The sequence below is a fragment of the Mustela lutreola genome, chromosome 2 (genome assembly GCF_030435805.1).
Source record: "Mustela lutreola isolate mMusLut2 chromosome 2, mMusLut2.pri, whole genome shotgun sequence".
Classification (NCBI taxonomy): domain Eukaryota; kingdom Metazoa; phylum Chordata; class Mammalia; order Carnivora; family Mustelidae; genus Mustela; species Mustela lutreola.
This window is the reverse complement of record NC_081291.1, coordinates 8,173,907-8,196,851: the sequence shown is the minus strand read 5'-3', so window position 1 is coordinate 8,196,851 and position 22,945 is coordinate 8,173,907. Positions and strand designations below refer to the sequence as shown.

The 22,945-nt window shown below is 47.9% G+C and overlaps 1 protein-coding gene across 4 annotated transcripts in view; it reads right to left on the bottom strand.

Annotated features, from left to right (window-relative positions):
- SMARCA4 (SWI/SNF related, matrix associated, actin dependent regulator of chromatin, subfamily a, member 4) overlaps window positions 1-22,945 on the bottom strand; it is an 87,348-nt gene that overhangs the window by 37,911 nt on the left and 26,492 nt on the right. For all 4 annotated transcript variants that reach the window (XM_059159998.1, XM_059159999.1, XM_059160000.1 and 1 more), the window contains exons 12-18: window positions 18,135-18,265; window positions 17,946-18,003; window positions 9,359-9,480; window positions 7,564-7,714; window positions 6,662-6,825; window positions 1,670-1,736; window positions 520-630 (exon numbers count right to left, since the gene is read on the bottom strand). In XM_059159998.1, coding sequence (XP_059015981.1) covers window positions 520-630; window positions 1,670-1,736; window positions 6,662-6,825; window positions 7,564-7,714; window positions 9,359-9,480; window positions 17,946-18,003; window positions 18,135-18,265 — 804 coding nt within the window. The remainder of the gene's footprint in view (window positions 1-519; window positions 631-1,669; window positions 1,737-6,661; window positions 6,826-7,563; window positions 7,715-9,358; window positions 9,481-17,945; window positions 18,004-18,134; window positions 18,266-22,945) is intronic.

The window sequence follows — 22,945 nt, the reverse complement described above, 5'->3', positions numbered from 1 at the left end:
CACAGATGCGTCATCTTCAGCCTTTCTGCAGGCCAGGAAGCTTGCCTGTCTTACATCTGGGTCAAGGCATGGTCTCAGTGATTCACTGATCATCTGACTCCACACCTATGCCCATTAGCAGGTTCCTAGGCCTGCATAAGCCCCACCAAATGCGTGCCAGCCCAGGAGCTCAAGGCAGACAGAACACAAAGGGCCTCAGAGTCTCGGCTCTGAATGCCGAAATCACACCTGCTCGGCGGGCTGGTGTCCTGAGGGCTGTGGTGGGGGTGGCACGGCTAGCAGGGACGAAGGGCCGTCCCTGACTAGGGTCAGGCAGAGACCACGTTGGCCTCACTGTAACCCTGCCAGGAACAACAACGGTAGGGCTGACGGGTCGGGAGACACTGAATGTGACGAAGCAATTGGGCAGAAGCTCTGAGGAGCTGGTCCGTGTGACATACGCAGGCTAACTCTGGCTCACGTGTTCACTGACAGCATGTGAGCACAGGGGGCCTTCTGTTTTACACAGGGACACACTACCTTTGCAAGGATGTGCTTATCCTTAATGATGTACTCGTAAGTCGTCAGCAAGACATTGAACTTGCCACTTCGGAGCTGGGGGACGAAAGCACGTCTGGCTGCTGGAGAACCCTGTGAGGGAGAGAATGCAAGATGTCTTAGCCTCCCGGGGCCACGGCGGCTGCCGTGGCAAGGTGCTAGGCAAGGCTGCAGGGCCCGTCCTCCAAGCCCGCCATGCAGAGTGGCAACTGCAGGGAGAGGAGAAAGGCATGTGGGCCACGGGCAGCCCAGAGCCTTGGGGAAGCTTGCTGTCTGTCCACACCCGCCCTGGTCTCTGGGCTTCGTCCTCTTCCCAGGCCTCCTAGTGGACACCAGCGTGCTGCCTCCTGGCTTCCCATGCGAGCGCGGCCCGGCAGACCCGTCCCTGATGTGGCTCTAGCTTCTCCCCAGTTAGCAAACCTGCCCGACCCTCCCCAGCTCCAAACTCCTGACCCATGTGACCAGGGCCCCAGGCTCTATAAACCCAGGGCTTTCTCCAGGCTCACATTCCAGACTGACTGAATTTCAGTGCGTCCCATAAAGCTCTTGTCGGCAGAACTCTCCTTGGCTCCTTGAATGCACCGAGTTCTCCCTGCACACACCGTTCCCGGTGTCAGGACCCCCTCCTCCCCATCATGTGGCGGACAGCCTCACAGCACAGGGTGAAAGCCTGCACCCAGGAGCCTGGAAGGCAGGGACACAACCTGACTGCATGAGGGCTGCCCCTTCTGCCTCTGTTTCCCTAAGGTAAGATGCACAATCAGTCTCTACCTCATGGAGTGAATCGATCTAGGTATGGCCCACAAGTCCCCTGTCCTACAGAATACAGGCAGGCATCCTACAGGAATGAGTTTTAACAAAGCTCCGAGCATAATAATGAAATCTTCCAGTGAAAGCGCTGATGTCACCAGATTCCACTAATTGACTGCGTGGCCCCATTTACAAACGCATTACTCGGAAATAAATGAATGATCCACACCCCGCACAGAGAGCACGACCCCATGAATACAACACAGGAAAACGTGTGCATGTGCGCCCAGCACTCCCGGAAGTGGACTCCCTCCTGGCTCATCGGTACCTCCCACTCCCACCCCGCCCTCACGCACGTCCATCCCTTTAGGCTGTGACCTACCTTGTAGGACACCTTCACCACAGAGGGGGCCCACTTGTCAAATTCATATGCCCAGTTTGACAGCGTGCTGACGGAAACAAGGAAGGGACAGTCAGGTTCTAACTCCTTCATCAATAGCTCCTGTCTACGCCAACGTCCACTGGGGCACGAGGCCGATGTGGCCGTGACGCTCAGAGCCGGCCGAGTAACTGACCATCTGGGGGAAGGGGGGGTGTCACACCCTGGGTGAGAGGACCAGGGACACAGAGATGCGGCAGCAGGTACAGGGGCAGCTGCCGCTAAGGTGGCAGGAGCCAGGTGGCTGCAGAAGGCCAGACCCAGGGGCTGAACCTGGACGACCAGCCCTGTCACTGCTGTAGGGTCCCAGGCCCCTCTGAGAACACACCGTGCGCTGTGGACCTGCTGCTGGGAAATCTGCGGACTCACAGTGCCTCATTTTAGGCTCGAGCCGTGCTAGAGGGTCTGCTGGGGATATCGGGGAGCACGGGAGACACCGCAGGTTCTCTGTGCCACCTGGCAATGAAAATGGCCAGCCACTGCAGGCTCTTGCCTGGTGAGAGCCAGTGGGGATGGTGAGAGCACGCTGGGCTCAGGTGGAGGGCCAGAGGACTGCGTGCAGGGTGGGAGCACGGACTTTCATCCGCCTCCACGGGACAAGCAAGGCTAGGAGGAGCAGGACAGAGAGAAACGGGCAGGCATGTGGAAGGTGGAAGGCAGATGGGAAACAATTCACCTGGACAAGAGAGAGAGCCTTGGGTGAGGGTGACAACAACAAGGCCAACTTCCCAGAGAGTGAGTTCCCTGAGAAAAACTGGGATATTCAGTTTTCGGTAAGAAAGGGAACTTACTCAAAAAGTCAAGTCTGGGTAGTTTGTAAAGACAGGACTCAAAGGCCTAGCGGCAGAGACTGCTCGTGGCTCACCCAGCTCCCTGCAGCAAGAAGTTCCACTGAGGGTGGTGCTGTCTTCACCTTAAGCCCCTAGCTCTCAGGCTCTTCAGAAGCTGGGGCAACCAGCTGGAACGTCACTGGAGCCAGTGAGATAAAGCTCAAGTTGCTGGGGTGAAAGTGGGGGCGGGGGGAACTCTCAAAGGAGGGTGGAGAGAAGGGAGAACCAGCTGCTCTTTGCCTGGTCTACCAACCTGGGAACGTAGATGAAATGATGGAGGCAGTGCAGCCATATTGCAACCATGAGGTAAGAAGGTGAAAGGCAAAAGTCATAATTAAGGGTGACTGAGCAGAAATCTCTAGAAGCCTGGGTCCTGGCATCTTGGAGCCCCTGGGCCTGCATCAGATGAGGTATTACCAATGGTCAGAAAGATTACTCTGGATTCTATTGTACAGAGCAAGGGCAGACAGGGCACCAAGAAAGAAGCTGAGGGCCAAAATGTGAAGTGTGAGGAACATCTGTAGTAGGAGGGGAGAAGAGCGAGAGAGTCAGGGGCGGGGGAGATTGAGGAGCTAGGCTGGGAGTCAGAGTCTAGCGGGAGGCAGGACAAGCGAACTCATGGTGGACCGGTGATCGTCTGAACAGATGGATGGGAAGCTGAATCCTCGCCATCTTAAATGCTCCCTCGGGCCAAAGGAGCTCTTCTGGCCTGGAAGGGGTGTCATTCGATGGGCCAGACCCTTGTCCAGGTGGAACATGGGTGTAAAAAGGCCTGAAAATCAACACACTGAAGCCAATTTAAATAATCTTGGGAAAAGGTATTTTGACTGGAAACTGTGCCAAAAGACAAAGCAAACTGGATCCAACCACTGTACTCTAATTGGTAAATTTGTTTTGCACGGATTAACTGTTTAGAAAGTGCTGCATATGCACATGCAGCCGAACATAAACACTGTGCATGAACAAAGAAAAAGAGAAGCTAGAAGGAGCTCTCCGGTTCTAGCTGAGTCAGAGACAGCTGTTGGCACCACTAGACACAAATCCCATTAGGTAAACACATCCGTCTATTTCCTAGTGCCATCCACTGACAGGGCCTGCCAGTAAGATCAGAAGCAAGGGGCACCCCCAGCGCCCAGCTCTTGGTTTCTAATACTGTTCTCTAAGAACAGAGACCACAGCTTCTCAGAGAAATGCCTGATTCTGGGCCTCAGACAGGTGTACAAGTCGAGCTGGGAGCATCTTTGGGTGCCAAAATACAAAGGCGTGTCTCAAAACCCCACAACAATGGGGCCATGTCAAAGGGACAGAGTAGCCACCTAAAAGCTCTCCATGACAAACGCTGGAATGATTCGAGAACAGGATGAACTAATAGCGGTATGCAGACCAAAGTATAAAATAAGTACCCATGAGTCACCACGGACATAAATGACTAAATTAACATATGGGTAAAAGAAATCTATCTTCTCTACAGAAGAATCCTGAAGGATTTACACAGCTATTTGCCCCTCAAGGAGGTAGAGCTCAACTGCCCGCTCACGTGGGGGCTGAGTTTGGGGACTGCTCCTCAACAGTGTATCGAAGGAGGAGAAAGAGTAACCGCACGGGCAAACCTCAACCACGTGCTCAAGGTCAACATCACCAGAATAAGGCACATGGACAGCACTGACCCTGGAAATGACGACACGGGCCCTTCAGCCCCGTGTTCTTTGGCCCTTACGCCCACCATCCTATCCAAGCAGAGAAAATCACCGGATGGACCCAGACTGAGGGACATCTGACTCATCCTCCTCAAAGCCACCAAGGTTAACAAAAACATGGAAAGCAAGGAGCACTTGCAGACCACAGAGGGCAACAGCTACGAGAAGACTGAAGGCCGTACGGGATCCTGGCATGGCAAAGGGATGTTGGGAGAAAAGCAGTGAACACTGATTCAAGTCTGGAGCTTAGTTAACGGTAATGTGCCCGCTGGTTCCTGAGTTGTGACAAATGTCCCACAGTCATGTGAGATGTTATCGATAGGGGACCTGGGGGAGGGCGCATGGAGCCCTCGGGAGTATCTCTGCAGCTTTCCGGTAAAGCTCAAACTATTCTAAAGCAAACCACCATAATACAATGACTGGGATGTGGAACCAGGAAACCAACCTGAAGAGTGTCCCCGGGCCAGATCTCGGATAAGCAACAAAATTATGAATGTGTCCATTCTGCCACTTCAAAGAGAGTTACATAAATTAAATTAATACCCGGAGAAGGCACAGTTCTTCCTGAGAGTGGTTCTCCCACACATGTGGGAGGAACAATAGAAAGAAAGCCACGACTGGCCCTTCCCATAGGGGAAGAGCGTCTCAAGCCAGACTCATCTGACAGACGTGGAAATCTCTGGGGAAAGTATGATGAGAAATGGGACCTTTCCGTGGTCTCTAAGTGCCTCGCCAGCCGAAACGTACAAATTACAAAGGAAAACTCCTAAGATTACATGGGGAAACTGACAGGCATACCACTAATGGAGACCAGTTGTCTTTTTTTTTTTTTTTTTAAAGATTTTTTTATTTATTTGTCAGAGAGAGAGAGAGGGAGAGAGCGAACACAGGCAGACAGAATGGCAGGCAGAGGCAGAGGGAGAAGCAGACTCCCTGCCGAGCAAGGAACCCGATGTGGGACTCGATCCCAGGACGCTGGGATCATGACCTGAGCCGAAGGCAGCTGCTTAACCAACTGAGCTACCCAGGCGTCCGTAGACCAGTTGTCTTTATAATGGTCCTGGAATTAGGAATGACAGGGAAAGCTGATAAAAAGGAATGCAGGAAATCTTGATTCTATTTTTATAATTGTTTATGAGCGAAATAATTTCAAAACAAGAAGTCATAAACAAAACACCCACACTGTAGGATAGCATGGAGTGAACTGTTCTGGTGGAAATCATGTCAGACTTCACGCTTCAGGAGGGGGCGCCGGAGCTAAGGGGGGACATTAGTCACTGGTGGGCTCGCGGACAGTGCACGGGGAAGCACAGCAGAAAGCTGGGAAGCTGGGTCTGAGTATGAGGGAGAAGGCAGCAAGGCCATCTGTCCTCAGGCTGGGACCTTCTGTCACAATGTGCAAACAGATCTCTTCATGCGGATCTGTTCCTAGCAGGGCAGCCAAATTTACAGGACCACGAGGAGGAGAAGGCAGAAGGAAGAAATAAACTTCTCCAAGTAAATTCTGGGAGAGATCTGGGACCCCCCAGCATGGCTGTATGGGCTCTGGGGTCCTGGCCATCTTATTTCCTGTGGGATCAGGGTATAAGCACTCAGCTCCCTGTTCCTCCCCTGGACAGCTGATTCGAGGATAAAGTAGTTGCTGATGAGTGCTGGCCAAAGGTGGGGGTTGGAAGTCCCTCCAGGGCCAGGCCAAGTGCAGACTACAGAGGCCTGGCCCCATCAGGGTAGACCGTACCCCAGGCCTGTGACTGGTTTCATGCATGATGTGAAACCTGAGGTGGACCCATGAGCCAGCCCCAGGACTTCTAGAAAAACTCTGAGGCAGGTGAACCATGTTGTGGCAGTGCTGAGCTAGGAAGAGGGATGCCCGGCTTGGCTGGTCCATCCTGGCCCCCTGGGAGCTGCCTACCCAGAGGAGGGAGCCAGTAGCTACCATTTCCCCTCACAGAGGCCCCACTGCCCATCTCACTAAGCGTCAGGATTGCGGGGCAAGGGTGGGATGGGAACCACACAGCTCAGTGCCCCAGAGAATAAGAGTTCTGGGTATTTTTTCAAATGGCTAGGGCTCCACTCTGCTCGTGGGAGCTTGTCTGGCTCCTGAGACACCCTGTATGGAATGTGCTGGTCGGGGAGGGTGTCCCTTGAGGGGAACCTCAAGGTCATGTTGCGAGAGCTGCCCCAACAGGGATGATGGGGGGGCACTCCCTCACCTGCCCTTCTCCTGTCCCGCCGCCTGAGACCAGAGGCAGGATGCCAGGGGTTGAGTCGTGTAACCGCAAGCCCCCACAGGATGGGGCTGTATTTGGAGATGGGGGTCTTTAAAGAGCTAATGAGGTGAACCCGAGCAACAGGGAGGGCCTCCCCACTGGACACTCCTGGACCACCCCCCGGGCGAGAGCACTTACGAGAGAGGTACTATGATGAGAAAGGGTCCGTTGATCCGCTTGTGCTCCATGAGGTACGTGATGAGAGCGATGGTCTGGATGGTCTTGCCCAGGCCCATCTCGTCGGCCAGGATGCCGTTCAGGTTGTTGTTGTACAGGGACACCAGCCACTCCAAGCCCTTGATCTACAAGGAGAGAGGCGAGCGGCCAGGACTGAAGCCCTCGCTGGGCTTGAGAGCACGGTCCACACTGCAGAGACCAGCGCGGCCAGGCGCGCGGTTGGCCCAGGGAACCACCTGCGGCCGTCAGCAGTGCTGGCATCTTGCTCTCCAGCAGCCCACTCCTTGGCTTCTTGGCCTCACCCTACGGAATCACTCCTACGGAACCACTGGGCTGCTGCGCTGGTGACAGAGGGTCCAATCTCTTTTTCTGGGACATATCTGAACAGCTAAGTTTCTACCTAGAAGGGCCACCTGGAAGCAGGCTCTGGACATCTCACTCCCCAGTCTCAGTGCCACACACGGCAGGGCTCCGGGAACCATGCACTGCGTACCTGTGCACCCAGGCCTGAGCGGTTATTTTGGGGAATCGCTGCACCTCCCCGTTCCTCATCATCCTCCACCCCAACCAAACTCAGAGATGGAAGCACCTGCTGACTAAGGTCACTGAGGGATGAGAAGCCAACAGGCAGCAGCCTCCTGTTTGGCCTGCATACATTAAGCGCCCAGCAGATGCTGATCGACCGCACAATTTCATCTCCTGGAGGTGAAGCTAACCGATCAGGCCCCTGCGTCCCCGATGGGGAACTGGAGGTTCAGAGGGGAAGAGCGAGTGTCCAGACAGAGAGACTGGAATGTGGCTTCAGCAGCCACCGCAGCAGGGAACCTCCACACCGCCTGCGGCCGCGTCCCCACCGGCCTTACCTGGTACTGCTTGAGGACACCATTGACCATAAGCGCCGACTGCTTATCCACTCGCTCAGTGACCGCGTGCGCCACCGCGTAGTAGGACTGCAGGCCCCGAGCGAGGGCCTGGGACACGCCGTACTCGTCATCCACATCTTGCTTGGCATTCCTGGGAGTGACAGGGAAGCACCGTGTGAGGACACCCACTCCGATCTGTGACCACATGCTTCTGACACAAGCCTCTGCGAGTAGCCCTTCTGCCCGGGGACCCACGGCCTGAGCCATATAAGCCGCCGCGCAGCCGGAGAGTCTGAGGGTGGGCCAGGCTGCAACCACTAATCCGAAATGGGGTGCATGGGTCCCGACCCCACCGGCCCAGAACAGGAGTCAGGTCGCTGCCACATTGTAAGAAAACTGTTTCTTTCCACCAGAGGCTGGTCCTATAGCCCACACTTTCTACCGCGCATTCCTGGACATAAAGGGAAAAGGCACGTGGCACAGCTCCACACAAAACCAGAATCCTATATATTGTGGCTATTCCATGATCCTACCCGGAATTATTTTATCACAATTTTTTTTTTTTTTACAAGATTTTATCTATTTATCTGACAAGAGAGAGGGAGACAGCAAGAGAGGGAACACAAGCAGGGGGAGTGGGAGAGGGAGAAGCAGACTCCCTGCTGAGCAAGGAGTCCAACATGGGGCTTGATCCTGGGATCCTGAGCTCACAACCTGAGCTGAAGGCAGACGCTTAATGACTGAGCCACCCAGGCGCCCCTGGAATTATTTTAAAAAGTGACGTTAACTACATTTTGGGGGCACCTGGGTGGCTCAGCCCATCGGGTGTCCGCTTATGGCTTGGGTCTTGATTCCGGGGTCCTGGGATGGAGCCACGCTTTGGGCTTCCTGCTCAGCAGGGACTCTGCTTCTCCCTCTCCTCACTCACGCTTTCACTCTCATTATCTCCCTCTCTCAAATAAATAAAATTTTAAAAATTAAGAAAAAAACCCCTATGTTTGTTTTATTAACGTGACATACAGGTGATCCTATATGTCATACTGTTTCATGCTGTACTGTGATTTTGGTGGATTTATGTCTTAAGAATCTTCCAGTGAGTTTGGGGGGTTTGCCCTATTTCTCGGGAGCTTGCTCTAGGGCTGCTTTCCTACCCGTAGCGTACACAACTCTCAGCCCTCTACTTCTTTTAAAGAGTATCCATTAACTTCGTACCATAAGCAACGATGAAGTCACTACGTTAGCTGTACTTGTGCTTATAAGAGCAAAAGTGAGAAGCTAACGGGAATGTCCGCCACTAGGGACAGGCTCATACGTGACGGCGGAACCCACGATGCCATGTGGTTGATGCCCCGTGTGGAGACAGCATCACCTCTGAGAGAACTTGCAGGGAAAAAAGCCAGGGGGAAGGAAGGTGTGCCTGGATGCACATGTACAAGTAGAAAGAAAAACATATATACGTTTTGCTTGTATCTCTGGACATGGGCCATCTCTGAAGACACGCGGTGCTCCAGGGAGGGGCTGGGGTCAGGGCACCCAGGGAGAAGGAGTGAGGTGGCTGTCCTTGCACACCCAACTCTCTCAAGCACAAGATGAACCATGTGGATGAATGGAATATTCGACACATGAAAATCAGTGAAATCTGAAGTAAATCGATTCGTTCTGTCTGCAGCCCCACAATGTCTGCTGGCTGGACAGGGGTGTGCACTGTCCAGAGAGAGGCCTAGAGCTCAACAGGCCCACTGGTTCGGCCCCGAAGGAAGCCGACAGAGCAATAGGCTGTGGAGGGATGCCTTACTCGATGATGTGCCGGGCGTCCACCTCCGAGACGTCGTCGCTGTCTGGGTCTGGAATCTTCTTCTTCTCCTCAACAGGCAGGTTGGGAGGCTGTGCTGGCTGCGGCTGCTCCTCCTCCTCCTCCTACCGAGACACAAGCCCGCGTCACCTCAGGCCACCTCAGGTCACCCCCCGCCTCAGGGACAGGCACAGGGCCCTCAGGATCGGAACACACTTTTGGAATCCAGTGCTGTTTTCAGGCCCTCCCACTGTTCCGGAATGTGTCATGCCTCTTCTTGGTCTCTTCTCATTATAGCTCAGTTTACGATTTTTTAGCTTTCCTAGCACGGAACGCAGAGACTTCTTTTTACAGCTACCTCAGGGGATTGTCTTCCTTTTACTAACAGCACGAGCCTCGCGCACCGTGCCTCCCTCCATTACAAAATGCATACAGCCATGCTTATTCCTGGCCCGACCAACTCAAAGCAGTTTTTCATTTGATTCTCGGAGATCTTCTAAGTATTAAACATTTTAGAGCCAATTTTTGGTACTTGCTGCTCTCAACTGACTCCTGGTATATCAACAAGGTTAAAACATTTACACTATGTCAAGTAACATTGGTGAGAACAGCCATCTTAGTTTACTGCAAGGTTTTCTATCAACTTGGAAATTAGATTTAAGTGTTGTTCTTCATTAAAGGGAATTTTCAGCCTTGACTGAGCGAATGATAAAGGGATTCTGTGTGGCAAACTGCTGAAAGGCACACAAATACATTTCTCAATGTTAAACCATTCTTGTATTCCTGGGTTAATCATACAAGGTAGCAACAGGTTATCTTTATGTATGACGGGATTTCTATAAAACTAAAACATATCTGTAATTAGTCTACTAAATGATTCCAATCAAAGTCCTGTGCGATGTCCCTCGGAGCATGCAAAATTATTTTACAAGTCATTTGGAATAATGAACAGCATATAATGAAAGCACAAACATTTTTGGGGGAAAAAAGAAATCGTAATTGGTACAAACTTATCCTAGCTGGTATCACTGTATCTGGAATTAAAATAGGGGGAGGACTTCTGGCTAAGTCTGAGTAAGGAAGTCCACAAATACTCTCTCTCTCTCTCACACACACACACACGTCTTCTTGAAGCTGGACAAAAACTGGCAAAAGCACAACCTTTTGACAGCTCCAGGAGCCTGAGAAGCACTGATGCTTGAAAATCTGCTAAACCTTGAGTGAGAAGAGTGGGAGCTGGTAGCGTTCTGGGAACCGCTTCCAACCCTCTTTACCCCCGCTCCATCCCGAAGGTTCTCCCAGGACGGCCAAGCCGGGAGCACTGGCAGCACTGGCAGCCGAGGCTGATGGGGACCCAGTCACTGCAGAGCAGGGGGCAAGGCCCATACCAGCCAGCAGCCCTGCTGTTGTGTAAGTGAGGTTCTCCCAGTTTTGCTCTGGTTGAGAAAGCAAATGACCGGCTAAGCCTGTGACCATGCGCAGAGAAAAATGAGACGGGGCCTCACAGAAAGTGAAAGCCAGGGCGGACCTGGAAATGGCCTGAACTTGGAATGCGCAGCTTCACACGCACTGACCCACCAGAGGCAGCAGCTTTACTCGTTCAAGAAATCTGAGCACAATCACCGGCCAGTTACTGAACGGCTACTAAGTTACAAGGAAACATGGCCTCTTCCTAGAAATCCAGGATTAAAAATAAAAATGAGAATAAAACCGAACAATAAACTGAGCAGAGACACCACTGGGGAAAGATTTCCACAGATTCAGCCCAATTATGCTACCGAACAGATACACCACCGAAACAACCAGCCGCGAGTGGGAGTCAGAATCCAGCATGGTTAGAAACGGGTTTCCACTAAACATTGCATGATGGGCAAAAAGGGTAAGTGTGATGTGTGTTCAGGGAAAAAGCAAACGACTCTGTCTCTGCTCCCAGATGATGAACTCAGCATATAATCTTCGAAGCAACTCTTATTATAAATATGTTCAAACAACCAAGGAAAACTCTCTTTAAGCACAGTAAATCAACAAATACAGAATCTCAATGTTAGATACCAACTTCCCCAGTTTGATGAAAAGCAAGAAACTACCCAGCCAAGAAGCAGAACAAAAACTTAAGGGAATAAATACAGAGAGGGTTCACAATCCGCCAAAAAATGCCAGACAACAAAATCCTGAAAGCAAGAAAGAGAACAATGAGTTACCAAGTACAGAGGAGCATCAATACGATTAGCAGCTAAATTCTCGTTTGAGACAGAGACCATGAAGCAGTGGAACAACACATTCACAAGGAAAAAGGCTGTCACCAAAGACATCTGTGTCAACTAAACCATCCTTGCAAAGTCAAAGCTACAGAAATACAGTCGTGGGTTTACCAACCCTGAGAGAATTTGTCGCTAACAGACAGGAACTTAAACACCAATAGCATTAGGAATGGCAACTGTACGGATCAACACGGAAGACTGGATAAATCCATCTTCCCTTACTTGAATAAGCCACTGACTTATTCAGACCAAATCGAGAGATGGCAGGAGGTTGAATCAGAAGACGGCTCTGCAGGGTTTACAGCGTATACAGGTTCGATATACAGGTGTATATAGGTGTGTGATGTGTAAGTAACACATGGCTACGTAATAGACAACACAAAGGAAAGGCAGCAAACAGACCAAGAATAAAGCACAATTTCTGTATTTTCCCAGAATGGAGTTAGTATTAACCTAAAGTATACTGTGATCAATCAAAATGCATATCGTAATCCTCAGAGCAACTACAAGGCACGTAACTAAAAAGATACCATAATAATTAAAATATACAGAATACAATGATACAGTAAGAAGTAGTTAACAAAGAAGCAGTAAAGGAACTGAGGAACAAAAAGACATGAGACAAAAGAAATAGCCAAATGGCAAATGTAAACAAAGTCGTATCAATAATTATATTAAACGTAAACAGTGTAAAACGCAATCAAAAGGCAGGCACTGTCATACTAGATTTAAAAAACAACATCTAGCTATCTGCTCTTCCAGACTCAAATGAACAAACAGGTTTCAAGTAAAAGAACGGAAACATACATACCACGCAAAGAAACCGTAACTGGAAGAAAGCTGGAGGGACTATTCGAACACCAGACAAAAGAGACTTTGAAACAAAAATTACCAGGGGTGCCGGGGTAGCTCAGTTGGCTAACCATCTGCCTTTGGCTCAAGTCATGATCCCAAGATCCTGGGTTCAAGTTCCGCAAGGGGCTCCCTGCTCAGTGGGGAGTCTGCTTTTCCCACGCCCTCTGCATCTCCTCCAGTTCGTTCTCTCTCTTATAAATAAATGAAATCTTTAAAAAAAACATTACTAGAGGGGTGCCTGGGTGGCTCAGTCGTTAAGCAGCTGCATTCGGCTCAAGTCATGATCCCAGGGTTTGGGGATTGTGCCCTGCATCAGGCTCCCCGAGCAGGGAGCCTGCTTTTCCCTCTCCCACTCACGCTGCTTGTGCTTGTGTTCCCTCTCTCACTGTATCTCTCTCTGTCAAATAAATAAATAAAAACTTAAAAAAAAAAGAACCGTGGTTCTTTCATATTCAAAAAAAATTACTAGAGACAGGGAGAGATACTTAATAATGATAAAATATCAAATACATCAGGAAAACGAAACAACTAAAATATACATATCGACAGAACATGAAAGTACATGAAGCAAAATCTGACAGAATTTAAAGGAGAAACAGACAATTCAACAACAGTAGTTGGAGATTTTACTACTCCTTTCTCAACAACAGAACTACACAAAATCATAAAGGATATACATGACCTGAACAATACTATCCACCAACTCAGTAGAACTACATATACAGAACACTACACCCAAAGAATGCAGAAGATGTGAACATGAAACATTCCCCAGGATCCTGAGCCAGTAAATGAGTCTTGATAAATTAAAAAGAAATAAAATCATATAAAGTACTCTTCTCATACCATGAGAAAATTAAATTAGAAATCAAAACCAGAAAAAAAACTAGGGAATTTTCAAATGCTTAAAATTTAACAAACTTTAAATGACCTGATGGTCAAAAAAAAAAACCTAAAAAAACACAAAACACAAAACATAAAAAATATTAGACAATATTTTGAACTGAAAGAACACAGAAACAACAAATCAAAATTTATAGGCACAGGGTGCCGGGTGGCTCAGTCAGGTAGGCATCCGACTCCTGATTTTGGCTCAGCTCATGATCTCGGGGTGATGGGACTGAGCCCCACATCAGGCTTGTCCCTCTCCTTCTACTCCCCCCGCCCTCAAAACAAAACAAAACAAAACAAAATTACGGGCTTGAGGTTTAAGCAGTGCTTAGAGGGAAATTTATAGCTCTAAACAAGTATATCAGGAAAAAAAGGTCTTAAATGAATAACCTAAACTTAGACTGCCTTCCAAAAAATGAAAGACAAATTACTGAATTCCCAAAACGAGCAATTAAATAGGTATTACTGCCAGAGCCACAAAAAGAGAAGGAAATACTATCAATAACTTTATGCTAACAAATAGCTAAGATGAAACAAGACAAACTCCTAGAAAGATACAATTACTAAACCTGAGTCAAGAAGAAATGGAAAAACTGGGGGGGGGGGGGGGGGTTTAAGTCAATTAGTAAATAAAAGCCTTATTACAATGAAATGGCCAGCCCCAGATGGCTTCAGCAGTGAATTCTACCAAATATATTAAGATTTCTTTTTTTTTTAATTTTATTTATTTACTTGAAAAAAGATCAGAGAGGGAGAGGAAGAAGCAGACCCCCTCTGAGGAGAGGGCACAACACAAGGCTCAATCCCAGGACCCGGAGATCATGACCTGAGTCAAAGTCAGACACTTAACCAACTAAGCCATCCAGGTACCCCCTCAAATACACTAGGATTAATACCAACCCTTCACAAACTCTTCCAGGAAGTACAGGAGAAGGGAATATTTTCCAGTCCATTCTGTGAGGTCAATGTTAACCACATCAAAACCAGACAAGGATGTCTTGTCTAGAGAACTATAGACTAATATCTCATGAATATAGACCTAAAAGTCATCAACAAAATATCAACAACGCCGCAATATACAGAAAAGATTATACAGTAGGACAGAGTAGAACTTATCCCAGGAATGCAAGGTTTGGGGTAATATCCAAAATTAATTTACATAATAAACTGTATTAACAGATAAAAGACAAAACCAGACCACCAGCTTAATAGACCAAAAAAATAGACAAAATAGAAGAGAATTTACTGAACTTGATAAAGAGCCTCTACGAAAAACCTACAGCTGACACCAAACAGCAGTGACAGAATAAATGCAGAACAGTGAGTGGGAACAAGGCAAGGATATCTGCTCTTAATACTTCTACTCAACGCTGTAGTAGAGAATCCAGTCACTGGAATACAGCAAGTAGTGAGAACCCAGCCAATGGAATACAGCAAGAAAAAAGAAGTTAAAGGCACACAGATGGGAAAGGAAGAAGTAAACCTGCCATTATTTACTAAACATGACATGATCCTGCACGTGAAAATCCTAAAGAATCTACAAAAATCAAAAATCAAAACCAAACTATCAGAACAAATAGTATGAGTTCAGCAAGTTCATATCTACATACAAGACCAATATTTTTCAAAACTAATATAAGAAGCTGTATTTTCATGTAATAGCAATAAAGTATCCAAAAAATACAATTAAGTAATCAATTCTAGGGGTGCCTGGGTGGCTCAGATGGTTAAGTGTTTGCCTTCAAACCAGGTCATGATCTCCAGGTCCTGGGATTGAGCCCCAAATCGTGCTCCTGGCTCAATGGGGAGCCTGCTTCTCCCTCTCCTTTTGCCTACTTGTACTCTGTCTCTCTCTCAAATGAGTAAAATCTTAAAAAGAAAGAAATTAATTCTATTCATAATAGCATCAAAAGAAATATTTAAAAATAGATTTAGCAAATAAAGTATACAAACTGTATACTGAAAACCCTCAAAGCAGTGCTAAGAGAAATCAACAACGATAAAAATAAATGGAGAGACATTCCATGAGCATGAATTATAGGACCAAATATTGTTGAGGTATGATTCTCCCCAAATCAATCCACAGATTAAATGCAACTCCAATACAAATTCCAGCAGAAATTTTTATAGTAACTGATGAGCTGACCCTAAAATTTACAAAGGAACACAAAGGATCTAAAATAGACAGTGAAAGCCGCAAAACTGGAAGAGTAACGCCACCTAACTATTATAAAATTACAACAACCAAGATAAAGTGGTTGTGGCACAACCACAGACATAAAGATTAATAGAACATAAAGGAGACACAGAAACGACCTTACATTTCTGGTCAAACGGTTTCCAACAGAAGTGCCAAGACTATCTGAAGGAGGAAAGAGCGATCTTTCTGTCACATGGTGCGAAGACAGTGGCTATCCGTGGGCAAGAAAAAAATCTTATACCTGCATCTCAGACCATAGCCATTGACTCAACTATGACCTTTACTGTAAGAGCTTCAGTTACAAAACGTCTAGAAGAAAACACAGAAGAAAAATCTAAGTGACTTCAAAGAGTTCTTAGATATAACTCCAAAAGCACAACGCAGGAACAAAAAAATTTATGATAAACTAGATTTCCTTGAAATTAAAAACATTTTGCATTTTAAAATACACCATGGAGAGAAAAAGCAAAAGGCAGAGTGACCAGGAGAAGATACTGTGAGCTCTGTATTTGATCAGGGACATGTCCCAAGAATATATAAAGAAATCTTACAACTCAGTGATGAGATGACAACCTAGTTCATAACAGGCAAAAAACAGGAGTACACATTCACCAAAGAAGATATACGAAAGGTGCACGAACACACAAAGAAATGCTCAACATTATTTAGTTACTAAGAAAATGCAAACTAAAGGCATGATGAGATACTACTATGCACCCATTAGGATGGATTCAATCGAGAGGACAGATAACACCAAGTATGGACAAGATATGGAGAAACTGGAACCTGTGAAATGGTACAACCACTTTAGAAAACGGTTTGGCAGTTTCTTAAAAAAAGGCAAACATGAACTTACCATGACCCAGCCATTCCACTCCTAGGTATCTACCCCTGAGAAATGAAAACATATGTCCGCACAAAGACGTGTATGGGAATGTTCATAGCAATATCATTTGTAACAGCAAAAATGGAAACAACACAAATAGCTCATCAACTGGGAAAGGATAAGCAAGCGTGCCACACCGCACAGCAGGACAGGACGCAGACATAAACAGCCATGATCTCCTGGTACACATACAACAGGGATGAACATCAACAGCTATCTGAAAGAAGCCGGACACAAAGTACTACACGTTATAGGATTCCGTTTGTAGGAAATACCCAGAAAAGGCAAATCTACAGAGACAGAGAGCAGATTCCTGGTTTCCTGGAGCTGGAGGAAGGGGTCAGAACAATCTGTAAACCAGCAGGAGGGAGAATTCTGGGATTACAGGACATTCTAAAATTGGTGTGTGGTAAAGACTGTACAAGTCTATAAATTCAGTAAAAAAAAAATCACCGAATTATACGCTTCATATGGGCGCATTTTATGGCATTTAAATTATCTCTCTACAGAGCTATCAAAAAATTACAACAAAATTTTACTGGAAAATCATTACAATCAATGTTAAATGAACCTGAACAGGCCGCCCTCGAATAACCCCACTGGGTATAAAAATTGAACACATTTAAAAAGATGTCACAGGCCAGTGGGACGGGAGGACTAAACTGAATGTCAGTTCACTTAGTACTCCTCGGAGAGGAAACACGGCAGAGCTCTGCCCCATAGCCTACCCCAAATAAAATTCCAGATGAGCTGAAGTGGTAATAAGGAGGAAAGTAGGGGCGCCTGGGTGGCTCAGTGGATTAAGCTGCTGCCTTCGGCTCGGGTCATGATCTCAGGGTCCTGGGATCGAGTCCCGCTTTCGGGCTCTCTGCTCAGCAGGGAGCCTGCTTCCCTCTCTCTCTGCCTGCCTCTCTGTCTACTTGTGATTTCTCTCTGTCAAATAAATAAATAAAATCTTAAAAAAAAAAAAAAAGAAAAAGGAGGAAAGTAAAAACTGTGTGCTCCTAGGAGGCACTTGAGCACAGAGAGGGGAACGTGGCGTGTCAGTACAGCTTTGCCAACCATAAGGTGACATAGTTAAATGATTTAGAGTTTACACAACAAATCCAACTATTTATGTTTCCAAAGATTATATTATAATGGGCAAACACGTACATGATCTAATAATTCCAACTTCACACTGATCTTTCCAGAGAGGAGGGCTTTGGATTTTGAGCACTTGAAAGACGGCTAGTAGAGCTAAGGATGGTCCGTTTTAAATTCTACTTAATTTGATTAATTTAAGACTGGGGAGCCATATGTGGCTAGAGGTTACTGTATTGGATAGTGCAGCTCTAAGGCACCAAATTTCAGCCCCTGGCTGTCCCGGGCGTGTTTCCTGCCCCATACAACACCCACTCAGAGCAGGAGAAGATCACAGTGCAAAGGGGTGACAGGGGCCCCAGGAGTGGAAGTTATCACACTGAGAACCACAGCAGCCAGGAAATGGACTCTTACCTCCTCCTCTTCTTCTGAGCCACTTTCTTCACTATCAGATCTCGGAGCTACTTCATATCTAGAAAAAATATTAGTGTTTTAATACATACTTTGCCAGAGCGCACAGGATTCACTAGCCTTAGTGAACTGGCCTGCTTCTAAATGAAAGCAGAATCGGTTACCAGAGCCCCCGGAACAAGGCCAACTCACCCCGGGTTCATCTCAAGCCAGGCTTCTAGCTGCCCTGCTTTGGGGGCGTCGGTGCCCGTGAGGATCTTCCCGCTCTCCACGTGGATCACTTTCACTGGCAGGTCACTCATTTGGCTGGTCTCATCCAGAGGCTGAAAAAGGGTCATACGTGTAACCTGAGGTTCTGGGGTTTCCACAGCTCAGGCTTCTGCTAACTACAGCCACCCTGGGAAGGGCTCTCCCAACTCCATGCCCAGAAAATGGCACAAAATATGGCCAGTGGTTGTGAAAATGGGTTAATAACATTAAAAAAGGGAGGGGTTAATGACATTAATAATCCAGTAATAATATACGATCCATTGATGACAGCTGTTTCTTCGAGGTATTTCATTTTCAAACCGGTAACACGGCTCCAACCTCACAAGAGCACAGTGGGGACCCTCCGCCGACCCCATCAGACAGTTTCTCTCCATATGCGTCCACCAGGTACCTGTCTCTCACGCAGCCTCGTAGACTGCTCTGCGCGTGAGAAACAAGGACTGCGCTCTCCCCATTTATACACAAATGGCTATACTATTCACATTCGTTTGGCCCCCTTTCCCCACCATTAATACTACATTTGTAGACTTTCTCAAAGGTCCTCATTCTTTTCCGTGAAAGAGCTAACTAGAATATTTGGAAAGCAAAACAACTAACTTCCTCTTAGCATATATGAAATTCCTCCATTTCTTGTTTTGAGATGCCAACGCTGGACGAACATTCCCCCTCCATTAGTGCCCTCAAATTTCCTGGAGAAAATCTCCAGGATAAGGATGAAGTTCTTGGTTTAAACCTTTGTTCACACCTTCCAGAAACTTCTCCCACTCTCTCATCCCCTTCAGGGACCACACTCACAGTCAACATGGCCCATACAGCAGAGATCAGCTCTCACGTCACCAGACCACCTGGACCTCAAACCTGCCTACCATGGGGGGCGCCTGGGTGGCTCAGTGGGTTAGGCCGCTGCCTTCGGCTCAGGTCATGATCTCAGGGTCCTGGGATCGAGTCCCGCATCGGGCTCTCTGCTCGGCAGGGAGCCTGCTTCCCTCCCTCTTTCTCTCTGCCTGCCTCTCCATCTGCTTGTGATTTCTCTCTGTCAAATAAATAAATAAATAAAATCTTAAAAAAAAATAAACAAAAAAAAAAAACCTGCCTACCATGGAAGGTGACAACAACCACCTGCCACACGCACAGCCTCCATGGGCCCCATCGGGGACTTTCATTGCCGAGTGCACCCTGAGAGTGGCTAATGGTGCTGAGGCCTGCACTTCCCCCCGCCCCCAAATTCTGATTCAATTGCTCTGGGGCTTTCAGAAAAGCTCCTAGGCCATTCAGAGGGGCCAAGGCTGCGAAGCACAGGCTGAGATCAAGCACAGTTCACAACCACCAAAGCGAGGCTTCTGGTGCTCAGCAGGACGAGCAGTCAGTGACTACCCAACAGAACTCCCTGAGCTGCACTTGGCCACCAGAGGACTTTTCCCCTGAATGCCCCAAACCCCCTTACAAAGGCTTTCTGTTGTGGTGAAACGCCAGCCTGCATTCTTAAAAATTCAATATAACATTTAAAATAAAACCTCATGGGGCGCCTGGCTGGTTCAGTGGGCGGAGCAGGCGACTCTCAGTCTCAGGGTTAGGAGTTCAAGCCCCACACGGGCATGGAGCTCACTTAAAAGATAAGTAAATAGTACGAGAAAATAAAATCTCTTGAAATAAATACATATTTGAGTTAATCACTGGTCATTCACTTTAGGAATCTGGCCTCCAGGAGACAGTGTGTGTCTGCTATGGCCTGAATTGTGCCCCCCAACCCCAAATTCAATGCTGAAGCCCCAACTTGCCAATGCGGCTATATATGGAGACGGGGCCTTGGGTGGGAGGTGATGAGAGTTAGTTGAGGTTACAAGGTGGGGCCCTAGGGACGGAATAGTGCCCCCCTGTAAAAGAGAGCAAAGCTTGCTGTCTCTCCTGTCATACGGGGACACACCAAGAAGGCAGCTATCCACAAGCGAGGAAGAGAGCTCTCCCCAGGAACCAACCTTGCCGTACTCTGATCTTGGAGTTACAGCCTCTAGAGCTGGGAGAACATACTGTTTTCTTGGTACTGAAGCCAGCCCAGCCATGGTGCTGTGTTACGGCAGGCCACGCTGACTGGGAGAGAGCACGGAAACGTCATGTCCAGGGAGGTTCGTGACAACAACGTGTGCAACGGGAGGAAGGGAACCAGGGCAAGCGGCTCCGGGAAGGGAGGGGCGCGCGGCGGCACATCAGAGGCCAGAAGTGTAGGATAGTCACTGTGACTGCAAATGCAAAGCAACCTAAATGACTACCCGTCTGCCTGCCGAGTGAGATGCCAACACGTCCATACTACGAAATTAGAACAGAATTAATGGCTTGAATTGGAAAGTGGCCCAAGAGATCCTGCTGAGTGCAGTCTAGCTATGTCTAGATCACCCCAAATGGCCTTAAAACAAACCGAAAGAATGTAGGCCAAAAGATTCCTGGATGCAAGTTCTGTCCGCACGCTTGCTCTTGGGAAAGCGGGTGCCGTGGGGACTTTTGCTTTTTATCATACTGTTTAAATATTTTCTGCAAGAAATACTACGTTTCGGTGGCACTGAAAGAATAAGGTATGTGAGCTAACGTGGGAAGATGTCAGAGACACAATGAGAGGCTGGAAAAAGAAAACCATCTGGTGGCACATGCACAGAAAAGGCCCCAGAGCAACCATGGCTTTCCACAACGGTTACTCACAGTTTTCCTCTGGAAGGTGGGAGTGAGGAGGGGGCAGGGAAGGCGGGAAAGGAAACATTACTTATTTACACCTCCCCCTTCTAGACAGCTTCCCTCCAAATGAGTGTACTGAGGGAGAACAGTGGCTTTCAGGAGGCTGGTCGGGAGGTGGTAGGGAAAAAGCAGTGAGTGGAGGCAGCAAGCCCGCTCCGAGTGCGCCACTTTGTACGGTGCCGACTTTTAGAACCAGACGAGTAAAGTTTCACATATTAAATACAGACATGAAAGGGGTGCCTGGGTGGCTCAAGTCGGTTAAGGTTGGCCTTCGGCTCAGGTCATGATCCCAGAGTCCTGGGATCGAGTCCCACCTCAGGCTCCCAGCTCAGTGGGGGGCTTCCTTCTCCCTCTCCCTCTACACCCCAGCTTGGGCTCTATCTCTCACTATCTCAAATAAATAAAATCTTTTATTTTTTTTTTTTAAGATTTTATTTATTTATCAGAGAGAGAGGGGGAGAGAGTGAGCACAGGCAGACAGAATGGCAGGCAGAGGCAGAGGGAGAAGCAGGCTTCCTGCTGAGCAAGGAGCCCGATGAGGGACTCGATCCCAGGACGCTGGGATCATGACCTGAACCGAAGGCAGCTGCTTAACCCACTGAGCCACCAAGGCGTCCCTCAAATAAATAAAATCTTTTAACAGATTTATTAAAATAGGGCGCCTGGGTGGCTCAGTGGGTTAAGCCTCTGCCTTCAGCTCAGGTCATGCTCCCAGGGTCCTGGGACCTAGCCCCATATTAGGCTCTCTGCTCAGCAGGGAGCCTGTTTTCTGCCTGTCCCCCCCACCCTTTCTGCCTACTTGTGATCGCTGTCAAATACATAAATAAAACCTTTTAAAAATTTTTATTAAAATACATATACAGGGTGCCTGGGTGGCTCAGTGGGTTAAGCCACTGCCTTCGGCTCAGGTCATGATCTCAGGGTCCTGGGATCAAGTCCCGCATCGGGCTCTCTGTTCAGCAGGGAGCCTGCTTCCTCCTCTCTCTCTCTCTCTGCCTGCCTCTCTGCCTACTTGTGATCTCTCTCTGTCAAATAAATAAATAAAATCTTAAAAAAAAAAATACATATACAAATGATGAGTAAATAAATAAAACCAACAAGGAAAGGGGAAAACGCACCAATGAGGGCACAGGAGAGAACTAATCCAAGTGTCGTTTAAATGTAATATCTGGAGCACATTAATTTCAGGCTGAGTAACTCCAGACACCAACTAAACTCTAGCCAGGAGGCCTCTTTTGCACAGGAGTATGAGTTAACAACTCTGAATGTATTTCCCAGAATATATTTTTCAGGATTAGGCAAATAAAGAAATATACCATGGCTAATGGGAACGAAGTTTTGGGCTATTATAAGGAAAGAGAGAACCGAAATAGCCCTACAGTATTAGGTTAGATGCAGAGATAGCTACGTGACTGCAAGGTTTTGAACATACAGACTAGCAACGCACAGATGCCTGCGACCGTATACCTGCTCCCAAGATCTGACTGCCAGGAGGGCCTAGAAGCAATGACGCCCTGTATCAGCAATCGCATCTAACAAAGTATCTTGGCCATCTCGCTGGCTCAGTGAGTAGACCATGCGACTCTCGATCTTGGGGTCACGAGTTCAAGCCCCACTCTGGGTATAGAACTTGGCTTACTTACTTAACTTCCTTGGAGATAAAGAAAAAGAGAGAGAGAGATGTTGGTTTCTAAATATTGGCGCCGAAAGGAGAAAATGAGCATGGGCCATTTCGGTGTGCAAGGAAGTAAGGCAGCTCTCAAGGGACACATGGGCCAACTAGAAGGGGCTCTTAATAGCCCAGACTGGACTATTTTGAACATCAAAATAATGATGGTAAAGGATTAAATTCAATGAGAATCCTGTAGGTTGGTACCAGGGCTGGCAAACTGTGTACCATGGGCCAAACAGGAAAGAAGAGAAGAAACTCTTCCTTCCTATAGAAAGTCATCTAAAAAATGCAGAAGATATCATGGGGGAGGGAAGGGGAGGGTCAGGGTGAAGAGAGG